Consider the following 20147-nt stretch of genomic DNA (forward strand, 5'->3'; position numbering starts at 1 on the left):
CAAGTTTGCAAGAGTCACAGCATTACCAAGCTTGGGTTGCCCCCTAATGCAGATATGGCGGCAGTGACCAAAGATTTAGATCACAAAACTAAATTCCCTTTGAATACCTGGAAAGCCTTCCCAAGAAGGATAGGTACAAACAAACCCAGGATGCAAAGAATACAATAAATACCTAACTCTTCAATGCCCAAACATCAATGAACACCCACAAACATCAAGACCATCCAGGAAAACATGACCTCACTAAATGAATTAAATAAGGCACCAGTGACCAATTCCCGAGTGACAAAGATATGTGACCATGAAGACAGATAATTCAAAATAGCTATTTTGAGGAAGCTCAATGAAATTCAAGATAAAAGAGAGAAGGAATTTGGAATCCTATTAGAAAAATTCAACAATAAGATTGAAATAATTTTAAAATGTTAATCAAATTCTGGGGCTTCAAGATATACTGGTTGACTTAAAAAAGAAAGAGAAAAAAAAATCTGGAGCTGAGTGGCCAGGCACGGTGGCTCATACCCGTAATCCTAACACTTTGGGAGGCCGAGGTGGGTGAATTGCTTGAGCTCAGAAGTTTGAGACCAGTCGGGGCAACATGTTGAAACCCTGTCTCTACTAAAATACAAAAAATTAGCTGGGCATGGTGGTGCACACCTGTAGTCCCAGCTACTCAGGAGGCTGAGGCACAAGAATTGCTTGAACCCAGGAGGCAGAGGTTGCAGTGAGCTGAGATCACACCACTGCACTCCAGCCTGAGCAACACAGCAAGACTCTGTCTCAAAAAAAAAAAAATTCCAGAGCTGAAAAATTCAACTGACATACTAAAGAATACATCAAAGTCTGTCGACAGCAGAACTGATCAAGCAGAAAAAAGAATTAGTGAGCACGCTATTTGAAAATACAGTCAGAAGAGACAAAACAAAAAAGAATAAAAAAGAATGAAGCATGGCTATAAGATCTAGAAAATACCCTCAAAAAGGCAAATCTAAGAGTTACTGACTTTAAAAAGGAGGCAGAGAGAGAGATATTGGGGTAAAAAGTTTATTCAAAGAGATAATAACAAACCTAGAGAAAGATATCAATATTCAAGTATAAGAAAGTCGTAGAACAACAAGCAGATTTAACCCAAAGAAGACTACCTCAAGGCATTTAACAATCAAACTCCTGAAAGTAAAGAATAAAGAAAGGAGCCTAAAACTAACAAAAGAAACAACACGCAATGGAGCTCCAATACATCTGGCAGCAGACTTCTCAGTGGAAACCTTACAGGCCAGGAGAGAGTGGCATGACATATTTAAAGTGCTGACGGAAAAAAAACTTTTATCCTTTAATAGTATATCGAGGAAAAATATCTTTCAAACATGAAGGAGAAATACTTTCCTAGACAAACAAAAGGTGAGAGATTTCATCAACACCAGATCTGTCCTTCAAGAAATGCTAAAGGGAGTTCTTCAATCTGAAAGGAGGTTAAAAAACAATAAGAAATCATCTGAAGGCACAAAACACACTGGCAATAGTTAAGTACACAGACAAACACAGAGTATTGTTAACGCTGTATTTGTGATATATAAACCACTCATATATTGAGTGGAAAGACTAAAAGATGAACCTATTAAAACTAATAACTACAACTTTTCAAGATAAAGACAGTATAACAAGATATAAATAGAAACAACAAAAAGTTAAAAAGCAAGGGGCATTTGCTTGTTTTTGCAATCGGTATTAAGTTGTCATCAGTTTAAAATAATGGTTTATGAGGTGTTATTCACAAGCCTCATGCTAACCTCAAATCAAAAAACCTACAATGGATACACAAAAAATAAAAAGCAAGAAATCTAATTTTTCCATTTTTAGTAGAGATGGGGTTTCACCATGTTGGCCAGGCTGGTCTTAAACTCCTGACCTCAAGTGACCTGCCTGCCTCAACCTCCGAAAGTGCTGGGAATACAGGCGGGAGCCACCGTGCCCAGTCAAAAATAACTTTAAAAAATTAGCCAGGTGGGTGGCACATGCCTGTGGTCCCAGCTACTCAAGAGGCTGAGGCAGGAGGATTGCTTGAGCCCAGGAATTCAAGGCTGCAGTGAGTTATGATTGTGCCACTGCACTGCAGCCTGGGCAACAGAGCAAGGCTGCCTCACACACACACAAAAAAAAACCTTTGAAACTACACAAACACATGGAAATTAAACAATATGCTCCTGAATTACCAGTGAATCAATGAAGAAATGAAGAAGAAAATTTAAAAAATTATTGAAACAAATAAAATAGAAATACAACATACTAAAACTTATGAGATAGTGAAAGCAGTACTAAGAGGAAAGTTTAATCCTCTTTAATCCAATCAGCCCCTATATCAAAAAAGTTGAAAAACTCAAACAACCTAACAGTGCATCTTAAATAACTAGAAAATAAAAGCAAATCAAACCCAGAATCAGTAGAAGAAAATAAATAATAAAGATCAGAGCAGTAATCCCAGCACTTTGGGAGGCCAAGGCAGCCAGTTCAAGACCAGCCTGCATAACATAGTGAGACCTGTCTCCAAAAAAAAAAAAAAAAAAAAATCAGAGCAGAAATAAATGAAACTGAAACAAAAAAATATAAAAGATCAATGAAATAAGTTTGTTTTTTGAAAAAATAATCAACAAACCTTTAGCCACACTAAGAAAAAAAGAAGACACAAATAAATATAATTAGAGATGAAAAGGGACATATTACAATGGACTCTACAGAAATTCAAAGGATTATTAGAGACTACTATGAGCAACTATATGCCAATAAATTGGAAAACCTAGAAGAAATGGACAAATTCCTAAACACAGACAAGCTACCAAAACTGCACCATGAAGAAATCCAAAATCTGAACAGACCAATAATAAGTAATGAGATCAAAGCTGTAACAAAAGTCTCCCAGCAAAGAAAAGCCCAGGACCCGATGGCTTCACTGCTATACTTTACCAAACATTTAAAGAACCAATACCAATCCTTCTCAAATTAGGTGGGTGTGGTGGCATGTGCCTGTAGTTCCAGCTACTTGGGGGGCTGAGGCAGGAGGATCGTTTGAGCCCAGGAGGTCGAGGCTGCAGTGAGCCGTGTTCACACCACTACACTTCAGCCTGGGTGACAAAGTGAGACCCTCCCTCAAAAATAAAAAGAAGTGAGATACTACCAAACAAATATTCAAGAAAATGAAGATAAATGTTTTTGGTTTTTATTTACAAGGATACTACTCAGTGTAAGCTGGATACTATTGAATGATAGTTACAAAATCAAAGAACATTACAATATTAAAACTTGTAAAAATCATATAATCCAGGACTTCTTAACCTGGGTTTTAAGACAGATGTGATGGCCAGGCGCGGTGGCTCACGCCTGTAATCCTAGCACTTTGGGAGGCTGAGACGGGCGGATCACGAGGTCAGGAGATCGAGACCACCCTGGCTAACACGATGAAACCCCGTCTCTACTAAAAATACAAAAAAAATTAGCCGGGCGTGGTTGCGGGCGCCTGTGGTCCCAGCTACTCGGGAGGCTGAGGCAGGAGAATGGTGTGAACCCGGGAGGAGGAGCTTGCAGTGAGCCAAGATCCTGCTACTGCACTCCAGCCTGGGCAACAGGGCGAGACTCCATCTCCAAAAAAAAAAAAAAAAAAAAAAGAGACAGATGTGATATTTTCTGTATATGTACATTGTATACATTTTTCTCAAAATATGATCCTTAGCTTTCAACACAATTTCAAAGGGGTCCATGATTGAAAAGAGGCTGAGAACCATCAGCTAGTCAATGTAGAAAAGTGGAAATTGAGACTCAAAGAAATAAAGTTATCTGCCTGTGGTTAAATAATCAGTAAGTACAGCTGCAGTCCTCCTGCCTTCATTTCACTGAAGTATAAACGCCTCTAAAATTTTTTTTAATAAGCATATATTTAAGAGAAAAACATCTGTATGACCTAAGCCAGTGAGGGGAACACTCAGGCTAATGATAAAAGAAAACACTAAGATGGCAGCCAGGAGACATGACTTAAGAACAATCTATTCAGTATGGACTAGATGAACAGAGAGTTCTAGGAGAGTCAGTTCCAAGAAAGGAAAAAGGGAAGAGATAATACCTGAATACGACTGACTGCAACAAAAGAAGTGTTACAATTTCATCAGAGACTTAGAAAAAGAATTCAAAAAAAACAAGCAAAGGGAAAAAAAAGTTACACAGATTGGAAATATTATAACATAACACATCTTTAAATGATACATACACAAACATAATAATGTAAGCACCAAATACTGATTTAACCAAAATTTGGAGTCACTGGGACAATAGAGGGAGGAAACTTAGGGGAAGCTTATAAAAAAGCTAAATCCTAATCATATAGTCAGAAGTCAACAAGTAACATCTACAATAAAATGACGAAGAAACAAACAAGACAGGCATGCTTCAAAACATGAAATATCATTTTTTAAAATGGTGTTATTCAACAAACGCTGTCTTACAGCATAGGTCAGCAAGCCAAGGCCTTACAGGTCAAATCTAGACCCTTGCCTGCTTTTGTAAATTAAGTTTTACTGGAACACAGTCACGCTCATTAATTTTATATAGCTGCTTTTGTGTAGTCTATGGCTGCTTTTGTGCTACAATGGCAAGGCAGGGTTGAGTGGTTGCAGCAGAGACCTATGACTCAAAACCTAAATTATTTACTATCTGGCCCTTTAAAGAAAAAGTCAGCCAATCCAATCCTAGTTTAGAATGTTGTATGACATTTTGTATCTCTGACTCCTACCCATAAATGCCAGTATTCCATCAAAAGTTATTAGGATGAGGAGTGGGAGAACTTTGGTTTCAGAACCAATGAGCTATAAAGACTTTAAAATGATTGCCTCTGGGGTAGCAAAACTCAAAGGTTAGGTAAGGATAGGGATGGATAGTATTGCAGGCTGCTTTTTTTTTTTTTGCAATAATCCTTGAAACACTAATCTTTCAAAGTATTCACATGTATTTCTTCAATAAAATTAAATTTAAAAGCAAAAGGAAAAAAAATAGAGCAAATCAAATCCAGTTAATGGTTCTGGCAACTCCCTAATTTATGTGATAAGCCTGAGCAACATGGCAAAACCCCATCTCTACTAAAAATACAAGATCTAGCTGGGCATAGTGGCACATGCCTGTAGTCCCAGCTACTTGGGAGGCTGAGGTGGGAGGTTCACTTGAACCCAGGAGGTCAAGGCTGCAGTGAGCCATGATTGTGCCACAGCACTCCAGACTGTGTTAACAGAGTGAGACCCTGTCTCAAAAATAAATAAATAAATATATAATAGAATATGTGATTACATTTGCTAGTATATTTTATGACATTTCCTATAGTTGCTCTGGAGAATATTTTGGTTGCATGTATCCAAAGCTGTCAGGTAAATGACCCTTGGATAAGAGGGTCATTTCAGTTACAGGGCTAACTTCAGTTATAGGGCTAACTGAATCTGAGTATAATATTTCAAACCCTCTGATCCCAAGAAAGGTCAGTGAATCAAGTATGTTCTATAAATGATCTTCAGTAAAGTCTAAAGTGTTTAATGTAAAAAGCCAAACAGAGAAAATGTTTATTACTCCCATAGATAGAAACTAGGAAAGAGAAAAACTTCCAAAGATACAGACAGGAAAATATTTTAAGTTTTTTTTGTTTTGTTTTCCTTAACTTACAATTTTATTTAGCTCTTTAGCTAAGTAGACTGATTTTTAACTTGATTGGAAGTTTAAAAGTTTAAAAGGAGGCACTAATAAACACAAAAAACAATTAATAGTATATCAATATCAATACTTCCAATAAAGTACCTTATATAAAAAATGTAATTATATACCTGTGGCATGTTCTACCCAGAAAACAAATAACACATCTAAAAACAGACCATAATCCCATGCCAGCTACTAAGGGAGGTTTAGGTAGGAGGACCACATGAGCCCAAGAGGTTAGGGTTGCAGTGAGCCAAGTGTGCAACTGCACTCAAGCCTGGGCGACAGAGCGAGACCCTGTCTCAAAAAATATTTTTAAAAAGGCCATATTCTTAGTTTGTCTAACTTTTAAAGTGTTTTAATTATCACTTATTTTCAACTGAACAAAATTTAAAAATCATCTGTTTGGCCGGGGGCAGTGGCTCACGCCTGCTAGCACTTTGGGAGGCTGAGGCAGGTGGATCACCTGAGGTCAGGAGTTCAAGATCAGCCTGACCAACATGGTGAAACCCTGTCTCTACTAAAAATACAAAAATTAGCGGGGCATGGTAGCACATGCCTGTAATCCCAGCTACTTGGGAGGCTGAGGCAAGAGAATCGCTTGAACTCAGGAGGCAGAGGTTGCAGTGAGCAGAGATCGCGCCACTACACTCCAGCCTGCGTGACAGAGAGAGAGGCTCCATCTCAAAAAAAAAAAAGGTCTGTTTTTTCTCCTATATAAGAAAAGCTTTAAATGTATCATTATATTTTGTTAATAAAGACCTGAAGAATAAGGTATAAAAATGTTTTAAAATGTGAAGACAAATATAATTCACTATGTACACAAAAGATCTAAGGTATTACACAAAACGACATAAATTTTAAAGACTATAAACAACACTCATTAGGAGTAAACAGTTTATTGTATTGTCAAAAAATGCCTATATTCTTTTGGACCTTATAAAGAAAAACATTACATTGGTAAAACTTATTCTGAAATATATAAGATGATACAGCTATTTAAAGTAGGTATGACAATCCTAAAACATCAAAATAAACACTTTAATATTTCAGTTTGTAAAATAGAGTTCCCAAAACTTTATTTTACTGAAAAATTCAGTTATTGAATTGTAACTTACAAGAAACAAATTAAAAACTATTGATATAACTTATATAACAGCTCTGCTAATCTTTCTTTTAAAAAATTAAACTAAGGAAAGTGTTAATGTTTTTATAAAATGCTAATTTTATCCAGTCCTGGAGACTTGCTTTCTATTATAATTAATCTAGCTACTTTGCTATTGTAGAGTAAAAAGTAGAGAAAAAATAATTTTAAGCATCATCTTTCCAATTTATTTAGAAGTAAAATAAGTACAAGGAAAATAAAAATAATCTTCCTTTTCCACTCAAAATCCTAACATCTATAGCATGAAATAAACATGTATTTTTGAAACTAAAACATTTAGAAAGCTAAAAGTTTTGACAATCAACTTACCTTCTTTTGATACCAGACTATAGCATCTGTGACTTTGGACGCCATTTATTCCACTGAAATCACACATTGGTCATTTTAGGCTGTGCAAGAGAGAAAAACATACAAATTACTTTATTTCCACCTTCCAAAAGGACACTGAACAGCAGGCAGACATAGCACTCTGGTTACTTGCAGTGCAAGGGGTGTATGACGAGACTTACATTACACCCTTCCTCATGACTATTTTAGCAACAGGTTCTCTTAAGTAAACAAAAATCAGTTGCCACAATAATAGAAAGTTCTATTTGCGTGAATAAATAACACTTGTTTTCTTACAAAATAGGTTGAATTGTTTTTTTTTTAAATCTTTTAAAGAAATTTCAGAATTTCCTAGGTTATACCAGAAATTGTTCATCTACAAATCCACATACAAGAAACCAATTCATTCAATCAGTAATGTAGTTTCTTTCTAAAAACCAGTGTCAGTTACCATTGCTAAAGGATGGCTTAACAGAGATGACAGAATTTATAATGATATTTAATTTTCCCTGACACTCAGTAAACACAAAACTGAATTAAAATAACCCAAGAAGCCAAAAAGTATTTATGTTAAATACTAAGCCAATATTAGAGTTAATACACAGGAATAATTAACACTAAAGACTTCCCAGATATCACAGTTTGCTAATTGTCATTTAAGTAGTTATGACAATTAATCTTCAAAGATCAAAAAAAAACACTTTAATATTTCAGTTTATAAAATACAGTCCCTAAAAGTTTATTTTATTGAAAAAAATTAAGCTACTGAATTGTAACTTACAAGAAACAGATTAAAACTGCTGATATGTTCTATAACTCTGCAAATCTCTTTTAAAAATAATCAAACTAAGACAAATACCAAAAACCATTTCATAAGCATCTTTTCTGTGTTTGTCTAAAACATGATTGGTACTAAACTTAATGATTCCTTAACCCTAGAGGTTATTTGAGACTGATTCCCATCAACTCCAGAATACTATTTTAGTCATAAGATGACACTGGCATAGAGATTACCTCTGGTCTAGTGTTAAGGATGAGCCTAAAACAGGTTCAAAAGCAGTTATTGGCCACAGAACTCATTACAAACCAGGATCATCCAAGGACACACAGGATGATCTCAGGGAAATCCTGGGGGTAAAACACCCTGCTGAGCCAATCCTAGCACATACAGATCTGCAACTGTAGAAACACTACCACTAGTTTGCCTCAGTAAACAAAGTACCAGAGGTTTTATATACCACTCTTGGGAGCATGCATGCTTTTTGAGCATATTAAGATTCAGATACAATAAAAATCATCAACAAGTTCAAATGTTTAGATGATGAACCTCTAAAATTTAAAGCAGAATTTATTTAATGCCTGTATTTTTGACTGTTATAAACCAAATTATTTTATAACCTTTCCTAAGATATTAGTGACTCTAACTGATCAAATTCAAGCAAACTATGTTTTGAAATTCCTGACAAACAGCCTAACATAATGGAATGAAAAGGTTAGAGTCAAAATACCTGAATTCAAATATTAGCTCTACTATCTATTATGTAATATTGAAGAAGTCACGGAATTTCTCTCAACCTGTTTCTTTCACTTATAAACTAGAAATAACTGTACCTCCCCACCCCTTATAGGATCTTTGTGACCAACAAATAATATACATAAGATGCCTGCCACAGTCTAGGACATACAGTAGGTTTTCAATTATAATTATTTTTATCATCAATTTTCATATAAAAAAAAATCCCCAATCTAGGAACTAGAAGTATTTACATTACCTTTTTTAAACATAGCAGTTTAAAGAGAAATACATGCAATTAGTTTTTGTTCACATTGAAAATAAAAATAGCTATCCAATTATCGTAAGGTCACAATGTCAATTCTCAATTACATACACATGGATTATTTAGAGATTTCAAAGTTCACCTCCACTTAATTTCTCAGTCAGGTGTGGCTATCTTCATTTCTCTCATGAGGGTTTTTTGAGGAAGCTTTCCCTTACTGACTTAAAATCTCCCATTCTTGTTTTTCTGTCCTGGAAGCCTTTGAGTATGATTTATTAACTTCAACCACCTTGTATCCCAGAGGTTTTCCCCACTGATTTTGCTAGGGAACTATTCAATATACACTACACCTTCATTATATTTGTTTGTCATGACAACTGTGAATGCTTTCCAGATTGGTTATAACCTGTCCCCTCAAGCAAACTATGAAAAATGGTACAAAAATATGAGAATATCAACTTTTCACTTTACCCTCTTTTCACTTTACCCAATCTTTATTGACAAATATTCCAGATTTTCTAACAAGATAAAGATCCTCTTTCCTAACCCCCAACAATGTAAATAATATACATTTCATATACAAAATGTGAAAGGATTTTATCACTCTATTAAACATATCAGATATGTAATATATTTAGAGAATATTTAAATGTTCACATATAAATAATAGTATTTTTTAAAAGAAAAAGCTCAAATGAAAGTTTGAAAAACACTGCCTGCCTCACAAGAAAATAATCCCAAAGACTTTATATATTTGTTTACCAAGCTACACTTAGATAAATACCAAAAATCTAACAGTATTCTAGTTATATAAAGTGTTCTAAATATTTTAGACTATATTTATTTGGGTCTATAGAAATAAAAATTCAACGAATTTTCTGTTTAAAAAAAAAAAAAAACCTTTCTTCGGTAATGGTGATTTTCTGTGCAAACTCATTTAATAGTTTTTCCGTTGTGTCAACAACCTTTCAGTCACACTGAATGGCTCATACCTATTTTTAAAACAGGTTTTACAGCATGCTGAGATAGATTTCTGAACCGGCTATCTGACAAAGCACACTCAAAGGTACCCAAATTACACGTGGGTATAAACAACAAGGATTAATAAGTCAAATTATTTCAGGAATAATGAAGATTATTTCTAAAGCCTTTCCAACTTCTTTAATTCTATGACAGTCCAGGAATACAGGTTTATAGTCTGTATTGTCATGATAGCTCAGGTTTAATGTTAAATTATCATATTAAAGTTTATTTACAGAAAAAAGCATAAAAAACTTACTGGGGACCTTTAATAGAGGATCTTAATCTTTTTTGATCAACTGATTTGATACAAGGATGGGTATTATGATGCATAATCTTTATTTATTTAGAAATAATCCAATCCTAAAACCATAGGGCTAACTGCAGGCATAACATTAGGCAGTTAACTCTAAGCTAACACTATCCTTGACATAGATTTAATTGTCACACCTTAACAAAATATCTGAAATTCTTTTTTTTTTTTTGCTTTTTTTATTATACTTTAAGTTTTGGGGTACCTGTGCAGAATGTGCAGGTTTGTTACATAGGTATACATGTGCAATGCTGGTCTGCTGCACCCATCAACCTGTCATCTACATTAGGTATTTCTCCTAATGCTATCCCTCCCCAAGCCCCCCACCCCAACAGGCCCTGGTGTGTGATGTTCCCCTCCCTGTCTCCATGTGTTCTCATTGTTCAACTCCCACTTATGAGTGAGAACATATGGCGTTTGGTTTTCTGTTCTTGTGTTAGTTTGCTGAGAATGATGGTTTCCAGCATCATCCATGTCCCTGCAAAGGACATCCTTTTTTATGGCTGCATAGTATTCCATGGTGTACATGTGCCACATTTTCTTTATCCAGTCTATCACTGACAGGCATTTGGGTTGGTTCCAAGTCCTTGCTATTGTGAACAGTGACACAATAAACATGTGTGCATGTGTCTTTATTTACTGTATTGATTTCCACACAAAATGCCAAAGACCAGGGTGGTGGGAAAAGATGAGTACAGAAGAGATGGTATGTTAAGTCTGCCTTTACGTAATCTCAATCAAATACAGTTGAACAACATGGTGGGTAAGCTGCGCTGGTCTGCTTATATGTGGATTTTTTCAATAAAAGTTATACCAAGTGTCCCTGCTACTCCTGCCTCCCCTTTCACCTCCTTCACCTCTTCTGCCTCTGCTATCCAGGAAGGCAAAACCAACCCCTCCTCTTCTTCAACCTATTCAATGTGAAGATGACAAGGATGAAGACCTTTATCATGATCCACTTCCACTTAAAGAATAGTAAATGTATTTTCTCTTCTTCTTCTTCTTTTTTCTTTTTTTTTTTTTTTTTGAGATGGAGTTTTCGCTCTTGTTGCCCAGGCTGGAGTGCAATGGTGTGATCTCAGCTCACCGCAACCTCTGCCTCCGGGGTTCAAGCGATTCTCCTGCCTCAGCCTCCCGAGTAGCTGGGAATACAGGCATGCGCCACTATGCCCGGCTAATTTTGTAATTTTAGTAGAGACAGGGTTTCTCCATGTTGGTCAGGTTGGTCTCAAACTCCTGACCTCAGATGATCCTCCCCTCTCAGCCTCCCAAAGTGCTGGGATTACAGGTGTGAGACACCGTGCCCGGCCTATTTTCCCTTCTTTACAATTTAATAACACTTTTTCTCTAGCTTACTTTATTGTAATTATACAGTATATAAACATATATAAAATATGTGTTATCTGTTTTGTTATTAGTAAGACTTCCTGTCAACAGTAGGCTATTAGCAGTTAAATTTTGGGGGATTCAAAAGTTACAGCCAAATTTTCCACAGCACAGAGGTCAGTACCCCTAGCCCCAATTGTTCAAGGGTCAACAGTATAATAATGCCCATGAGTATTCTTTGCACAAATATGGTCTCCCATATTGTCAGATTTTTAACCAATCCCCATGTTACAAAAATTGTATCAAATACTACATAATGTTACAATGTACATCTCTCATTATTCTGAAACAAATTTGTCTGTCCTGGCATGACTCTCACTAGGCTCAGAAAACAATGTATTTCCACCACTGACACTTTGCGTGTGTTATTATTATTCCTATTCCATCCTTTTCTCCACTCATACATCCTTCTAAATCAGCTCAAATCCTACCTCCTCCAAGATGAAGCTTTCTTTTTTTTTTTTTTTCTTTTTTTTTGTTTTGTTTTTTTGAGACGGAGTTTTGCTCTTGTTGCCCAGGCTGGAGTGCAATGGCGTGATCTCGTCTCACTGCAACCTCCGCCTCCCAGGTTCAAGCAATTCTCCTGTCTCAGCCTCCTCAGTAGCTAGGATTACAGGCGCCCACCACCACACCTGGCTAATTTTTGTATTTTTAGTAGAAATGGGGTTTCACCCTGTTGGCCAGGCTGGTCTCGAACTGTTGACCTCAGGTGATCCGCCCGCTTTGGCCTCCAAAAGTGCTGGAATTACAGGCATGAGCCACCACACCTGGCCAGCTTTCATTTGGACTAAAAAATGCTGAAGCTTAATGTCTCTCTTCCAGCACCAATATATGCTCAAAAATCTGTCATTTAAATAGAAATGTAAAGCAGTATGTGGCCACACAGGTCACTTGGTTGTATGTAAACACTCTTAAGGAAAAAATGTGGTATCATTCTTTGTCTCTAAGTACACAGTACATTGTAATATATGGTAGAGGAAGTACAGCAGATAAAAAGCAATGACTAAGCATCAAGAGAATTGGGTTCTAGATCCAAGTTCTGATACTAAGAGCTGTGTGCTCTTGAATAAGTTACTGAGTTCTCTGGACCTCAGTTTTCCCCAAGTGCCATCTAGCCAAAGATTCCACAACTCAATAAAGGTTAAACAACAATTATGTGAAAAGAAAAAGAGCTCCAAGCAGTCTGAGCCATGTGAGGTATGCAAGCACAGACATGTGAGTATAGGACTTCAGTCAAGCCCCTACACCCAAGCCTGGGGGCAACTGTTTAAAGTCATTTTCTTCCTTACTAGCTGCCTCACTCATTTATCTTCACGTTTCTGGAATTTGTGATACAAAGAACAATGTATAGCCAATCAATAGTTTATGTTATTTTAACATAAATTCTCAGTAAACAACTCAGGAACTGCTTCCTCTTTCCCTTTAAAAAAAAAAAATTTTTTTTTTTTTTTTTTTTGAGACAAGATCTCACTCAGTTGCCCAGGCTGGAGTGCAGTGGCACGATCAGGGCTCACGGCAGCTTCGACTTCCCAGCTCAAGTGATCCTCCTGCCTCAGCTCCCAAAGTAGCTGTGACTATAGGCATGTACCATGATGCCTGGCTAAATTTTTTTGAATTTTAGTAGACACGAGGTCTAGCTATGTTGTCCATGCTGGAAAAATGCACTTTTAACTGCTGCTAATCAGAGGGTATATTCAGAGCAACTCAAATCTGTGCTCCTAGTTGCAATCCTCAAGCTTGATTCAAATAAACCCTCTACTTGTATTAATTTTGTTCCAGCTTCTTCCTCTCAGGTCACCAATTCCAATAATGTACAGAAGTTCCTCTGAATTCTTACTAACACACTCAAAAACATTAATATTACTACTTAAATTAGTGTTACATATATGGAATTTAACATAGTAGAAACTGTTAAACTAAATAAAAAATATCTTATTTATTTTATTTTTAGAGACAGGGTCTCACTGTCACCCAGACTGAAGTGCAGTGGCTTGATCATAGCTCACTGTAACATCAAATTCCTGGGCTCAGGCGACTGTCCTGCCTTAGCTTCCCGAGTAGCTAGACTCAGCAACAAAAGGGCACATAACATATCCTCATGCACATCCTCCTGAGAAGTATATCACACAAAAAGTTGCATGCCACCAAACTAGGCTATTTTTTAAATCTTTTGTAGAGAGAGATGGAGTCTCACTATCTGCCCAGGCTGGTCTTGAACTGCTGTCTTCAGCAATCTTCTTACCTCAGCCTCCCAAAGTGCTGGGATTACAGGTGTGAGCCACTGCGCTTCACCCTAAAGAGCTTTTAATTTGTTAAAGGTGGTTTTTATAAATCTCCTCAGACCCTCATATTATTATTCCATTCCAACAACCTTGTATCATTCTCTGCTGCTTACAAAATAAAATCCACAAGTATTTAGACTCTCTACAATCTGACCTTAATTGTCCAACATTATTGCTCATCATCTTCTCATACATCTTGTTTCAACCATCCCATACTTTCAACATTTTTCTACCTCTGTGCCAAAATTAACACTTCTCTTTCTAAAACAAGGAAGATTTTGACAAGACTTCCAAAATTCCACTTTCTCCGTAAGTTTCCCCCAAATTCTTCCATTTAATATTTCTCATCCTGTTCTGTGTTCCCCTTACAGTAGCACCCCCTTTATCCAAGGCTTTGCTTTCCACATTTCAGTTACTGCAGTAACTGCAGTACAGTAAAATAAGATATTTGGAGACAGAGAGAGACCAAATTCCATAACTTTTCATTAGAGTATACTGTTACGATTGTTCTACGTTATTATTAGTTATTATCTATCTTTTACTTGCAGCAGTCCCTAACCTTTTTTAGCACCAGGGACTGGTTTTACGGAAGACAATTTTTCCATGGCTGGGGTAGGGGGGATGGTTTTGGGATGATTCAAGAGCATTACATTATTGTATACTTTATTTCTATTATTATTACATTATAATATATAATGAAATAATTATACAACTCACCATAACATAGAATCAGTGGGAGCCCTGAGCTTGTTTTCCTGCAACTAGATGGTCTCATCTGGGGATGATGGGAGACAACGACATCCAAAGTGTATTGTTTATGTCCAGTCTATTCCATAATCTCATTTTGGTTGCTGTTAACTATACTACAGAAAACCCTGCTTCACAAAGATATGATGTTAGAAATGGAAACAGACTTTTCAGCGTTTTGTGGCAATCTCAGGATAGTCCACCTTGACTTTAATTCAGAATGTATGGAGATTTGAAGTTGTCTCAAACATACTTTTAAGGCCACCATCATTTGAGACCTTAAGCAGTTGATCCTATTCCAGCACGGACAAAGTCGATACAGCTGGCTTATTCACAAACAGGTTGTGGATCCATTACTTCCCAGTTCAGGGGTCTTTTGTGGTTGGGAAGTAACGCTCAAACTCTTCTGAAAGCTGAGATAGGTGATCATGCACCAGCTGGGAGAAAGAAGGTCCTGGCTCAGTCTCTTTCAAAATCTCTGTTAATGTTTGAAACATGTCAAAAAAATCTCTCAATGTTCACTCAATTCCAGTTTGGCTTTGAATGCAGCCACTTTATCTACTGACTTGAACCCATTTGTTCTCCCCTGAAGTGACAAGCTGAGTTCTTTGAGCAGGTTGACTATGTCACACAAGTAAGCAAGTTTTGTGACCCATTCTGTGTCACTGAAATATGCTACCAGTGATAACTATTTTTCTAAAAAAAAAAAACTCTGGAGAGACCTTGTAACTCAAAACCTCTGGCCAGTAATCTACCTTTAGAAAGCCATCTTACTTCTGTGTATAAGAGAAGCTGTGTATGCTTTGCATCCATTTCCTCAAAGAGCTGCACAGGCAGACATAAACTAAGGGCATGTACTTTAATGTGGGTAATTTTAATCACATCCTGCAAAATGCTGGTTAAGTTTGGGTGACATTTTGTGCCTAGCCAGCATTTCTCTACGGATGCCACAGTGCGTAGACTCGCATTCAGAAGCAACCTCTTTGACCCAAGTAGTGAAATCAGAAAGCTGTCCAGTCATGGCAGCCACTCTGTTCATGCATATACCAACACAAAATTACCAAATCAGTTCTACAGCTGTGGTACTGGTTGGCAACAAAAGTGCACATAACATATCCTCACGCACATCCTCCTGAGAAGTGTATCACACAAAAACAAGCATTACTGCCTTGTTGTCAACATCAGTAGACTTGTCAACCTGGACTGCACACCATGGTGACTCATTAATCCTAACAATTGTGCCTCAATATCCTCTATTTCATCAAATACTCTAGTTATGGTACTAGCTGAAAAATGAACATGTGCCACCTTCTGAACTGCAGCCTCTCCTAAAAGTTCGTAACAAATGGCCTTAACAGCAAGCAGGCAGGATCAACTCTTCACCAATAGTAAATGGCTTCTTAGCTTTAGCAATGCTTTAGCCACTAAGAATAATACTCTCAGTGCAGACACATTTGATGAAGTGGTGGCCTTCCATAATTGCTTCTGTTCTTCATGTTCACCTTTTTTTCTTTTGAAAAACTCCAAAGCCTTGTCTTTCAATGCAGGATAAGTGGTCTCCACGTGACAAAGCACTTTTGAAGGTTTCATGGCTTGTTGGATAGCCGGTCACCACATATACAAAGCAGGCCTGGAGAATGTGAATCACCTGTTGCAATGAACCCATAATTTAAGTGGGACTCTTGGTGTTTTCTTTTAAATGCAGCTTTCTTTTTGTTGGTAGTCTTAGAATCTTCTGCTGTCTCATCACTGGGTCTTCCCCCTTTACAAAGAAGCTCTCTAGTAATGTTTTGTTATTGACTCATTTTGGCTAAGGTTAGCTTGTGGGCTTAACCAAATCTGTGAGAAAGAAGTGTGGACGGACAAGGTAAATAAAATAATGGGAGGGCCATGCATGGACTAAAATTAAGTGTTGGATTCTGACTTAAAGCCTGTCACCAGATGCAGCTGTACAAATGAAGCACTCAACTCACTGATATAGGGTTTTGATATGAGTCTGCAAGCAATTTATTTATTATGGTCTCTGTGCAGTCAAACCTCTCTGCTAACGTTAATCTGTATTCGCAGCTGCTCCCCAGCGGAAGCATCACTGCCTCAACTCCACCTCAGACAATCAGGCATTAGATTCTCATAAGGAGAATGCAACCTAGATCCCTCGCATACACAGTTCAGAATAGGGTTCGCACTCTTATGAGAATCTAATGCCGCTGCTGATCTGACAGGAGGCAGAGCTCAGATGGTAATGCAAGTGATGTGGGGCTGCTGTAAATACAGATGAAGCTTCGCTCACTTGCCCACCGCTCACCTCCTGTAGTGCAGCCCACAGTTCCTATCAGGCCACAGACCAACTGGCTGGGGACCCTGTCTTACTGTACCTAATTTATAAAATAAACTTTATCATAAGTATGTATATACAGGAAAAACACATAGCAAATACAGGTTTGGTACTATCTGTGGCTTCAGGTTTCCATTGGGGATCTTGGAATATAACCCTCACAGATAAGGGGAACTGCTATATACTTAATATATTGTTTTATATAGACTTTAGTGTACTTATCTGTATGTGTCCCCACCTCCCACCCACACATTCTTTGAGAGCAGTCCAATGTCTTTATTATCTCTGAATTTTCCTAAAACTTTTCACCTATATTAAACACAAATGTTTACACACCAAATTAAAAAGTTGCCAAAGTACCACCACAGATGAATTTAAGGGCTAGAATTGAAAACTCTACCTGTCCAACTCCTGTACTCCCCCAACATGCACATAAACAAAAATACTGTTTCATAACATTAAAGGGTGCAAAGATACCATGAAGTATAATAAATATGGTTCGTTTATTTACTGACATGTCACTCAGTCACCAATACGTAAGATTTAAAAGGTTTTACATATTGCAGATCTAAAAGGTCCAATGAAAATAAGTTAAAGTCTAGTCTAACACCATTCCTAAATGCTAAAGTTAAATATAACTCAGTTGCCTTCTCCACAACCAAAACAAGAAATTTTTAGACCTTGAAAACTGGGAACAAAGTTGCTCTGCCCTTAAAAGGGTAATAAATGCTAAGGTTCAAATCACATCTTTTATAATGATACAAAAGCTAAACAAAAAGAATGAAATCTTCTACTAGTTTCAGGGTTCCTACTTTGTAATCATGTGACCTATAAATTATTACAACTTATAGGAACAATTTTAATTATTCATTTGGAATGAGGATAATATTTCACGGAAATATTTGAAAGAATAAACACTACACGTTTTATGGTCAAAATTGTAATTTTAAATGAAATGCAAAATAAGGTCTAATAAACAGCTATACATTTTCTATTATACCAGTCATAAAAAGAATATTTGTAACTTTTATTTTCCTTAATAGAACCAATGCATAGTCTGTGTACTTTGGGCTAGAAGATGATACATAATCTAAGAAGAAAAAACTACAGGCAAGTAACATCTCTCTACACCTGTACTAAATAAAAGTGTTTTGTGCTGTTACAAAATCTAAGTGAATCCCTATAGCTATAATCTCTTTGTTAGGAGACAGGGTCCCACTCTGCCACCTAGGCTGGAGTTCAATGGTGAAATCATAGTTCACCGTAGCCTCAAACTCCCGGGCTCAAGTGTTCCTCCACCTCAGCCTCTCGAGTAGCTGGGACTACAGGTGGACACCATCGCACCTGGCTAATATTTTTTATTTTTTAACTTTTTGTGGGGCCGGGTCTCACTTTGTTGTCCAGGCTGGTCTCAAACTCCTGACTTCAAGCAATCTTCCTGCCTTGGCATCCCAAAGTGCTAGGATTATAGGCGTGAGTCACCACAACCAGCCAAGAGTTATAATTTTATTTTATTTTCTTTTTTTTCTTTTTTTATTTTTTTATTATTATACTTTAGGTTTTAGGGTACATGTGCACAATGTGCAGGTTTGTTACATATGTATCCATGTGCCATGTTGTTTTGCTGCACCCATTAACTCATCATTTAGCATTAGGTATATCTCCTAATGCTTATTTTATTTTTTTTGAGATGGAGTCTTGCCCCGTCACCCAGGCCGGTGTGCAGTGGTGCAAACTCAGCTCACTGAAAATGCCACCTCCTGGGTTCAAGCAGGTTGTGCCTCAGCCTCCCGAGTAGCTGGGATTACAGGTGCACACCACCACGCCCAGCTAATTTTTGTATTTTTAGCAGATAGTACCAAACATATATGTTGCTATCTTTTTCCTATATAAATTTTGTATTTTGAATTTTTAGGGTTTCACCATGTTGGCCAAGCTGGTCTTGAACTCTTGACCTCAAGTGATCTGCCTGGCTCAGCCTACCAAACTGCTGGAATTACAGATGTATGCCACTGCACCCGGCCTAGAGTTATAATCTTGCTACTAACCACAAAGCCCTCTGCAGAATTTCCTGATGGGTACAATCAACCCACCTGATATGTCTTTTAAAGCAACTGTTTAAATTTCAGGGTTTCTTAACTTCAACATTACTATTACCAACCAAAGTACCACCACAGATGAATTAATTTACTCTACCATTCCTTGAGCATTCTTTGGGTTTTTTGTTTTGTTAAGTACTTAAAGGTCCTTTAAATAGCTAATTATAATGTATTGGCTTTTTGTTTTATTTGACTGCTGTGCTGCTTAGAAAAATCAGTAATGAAATATGATCCATTTAAATGGTTTAACTTCCTCATTTACTCACAGGAAAGTTTTACCACCAACCCATCAGGCTCAATTCAAACATGGACATGTTATTACTGCTCTTCATCAGAAACGTTCTAAATTAGTGTTCCAGGTACTCTTTATCAAAATAATAATGGACTAAATGATATCTAAATGGCTTAAAGAGTTAACTAAACAGCTTAAAGAGTTAACAGACCTTAAAAATGACTTAATTTAGAGATTAAAATTTGCTAACAATACCTCATCATCAAAAATACTGTTGAGGCTGGGCTCTGTGGCTCGCACCTGTAATCCCAGCACTTTGGGAGGCTAGGTCGGGTGGATCACTTAAGGTCAGGAGTTTGAGATCAGCCTGACCAACATGGTGAAGCCCCATTTCTACTAAAAACTAATACAAAAATTAGCCAGGCATGGTGGCTGGCCCCTGTAATCCCAGCTACTTGGGAGGCTGAGGCAGGAGAATCGCTTGAACCTAGGAGGAGGAGCAGTGAGCTGAGGTTGCACCAGTGCACTCCGGCTTGGGTGAAAGAGCGAAACTCCATCTCAAAAAAAATAAAAAGGCCACACGCAGTGGCTCACACCTGTAATCTCAGCACTTTGGGAGGCCGAGGCAGGTAGATCACGAGGTCAGGAGTTCAAGACCAGCCTGGCCAAGATGGTGAAACCCCATCTCTACTAAAAATACAAAAATTAGCCGGGCGTGGTGGCAAGTGCCTGTAATTCCAGCTAC

General features: G+C 37.3%; 1 protein-coding gene across 5 annotated transcripts in view; it reads right to left on the minus strand.

The window, feature by feature from the left end:
• The window catches only part of PHTF2 (putative homeodomain transcription factor 2), a 155422-nt gene that overhangs the window by 106089 nt on the left and 29186 nt on the right, over window positions 1–20147 (minus strand). For all 5 annotated transcript variants that reach the window (XM_032761240.2, XM_032761237.2, XM_032761241.2 and 2 more), the window contains exon 2: window positions 7193–7272. In XM_032761240.2, the coding sequence (XP_032617131.1) occupies window positions 7193–7237 (45 nt within the window). In that variant the 5' untranslated portion in view covers window positions 7238–7272. The remainder of the gene's footprint in view (window positions 1–7192; window positions 7273–20147) is intronic.

This window comes from Hylobates moloch, unplaced genomic scaffold (genome assembly GCF_009828535.3).
Source record: "Hylobates moloch isolate HMO894 unplaced genomic scaffold, HMol_V3 SCAFFOLD_1, whole genome shotgun sequence".
In the NCBI taxonomy this organism is placed as follows: domain Eukaryota; kingdom Metazoa; phylum Chordata; class Mammalia; order Primates; family Hylobatidae; genus Hylobates; species Hylobates moloch.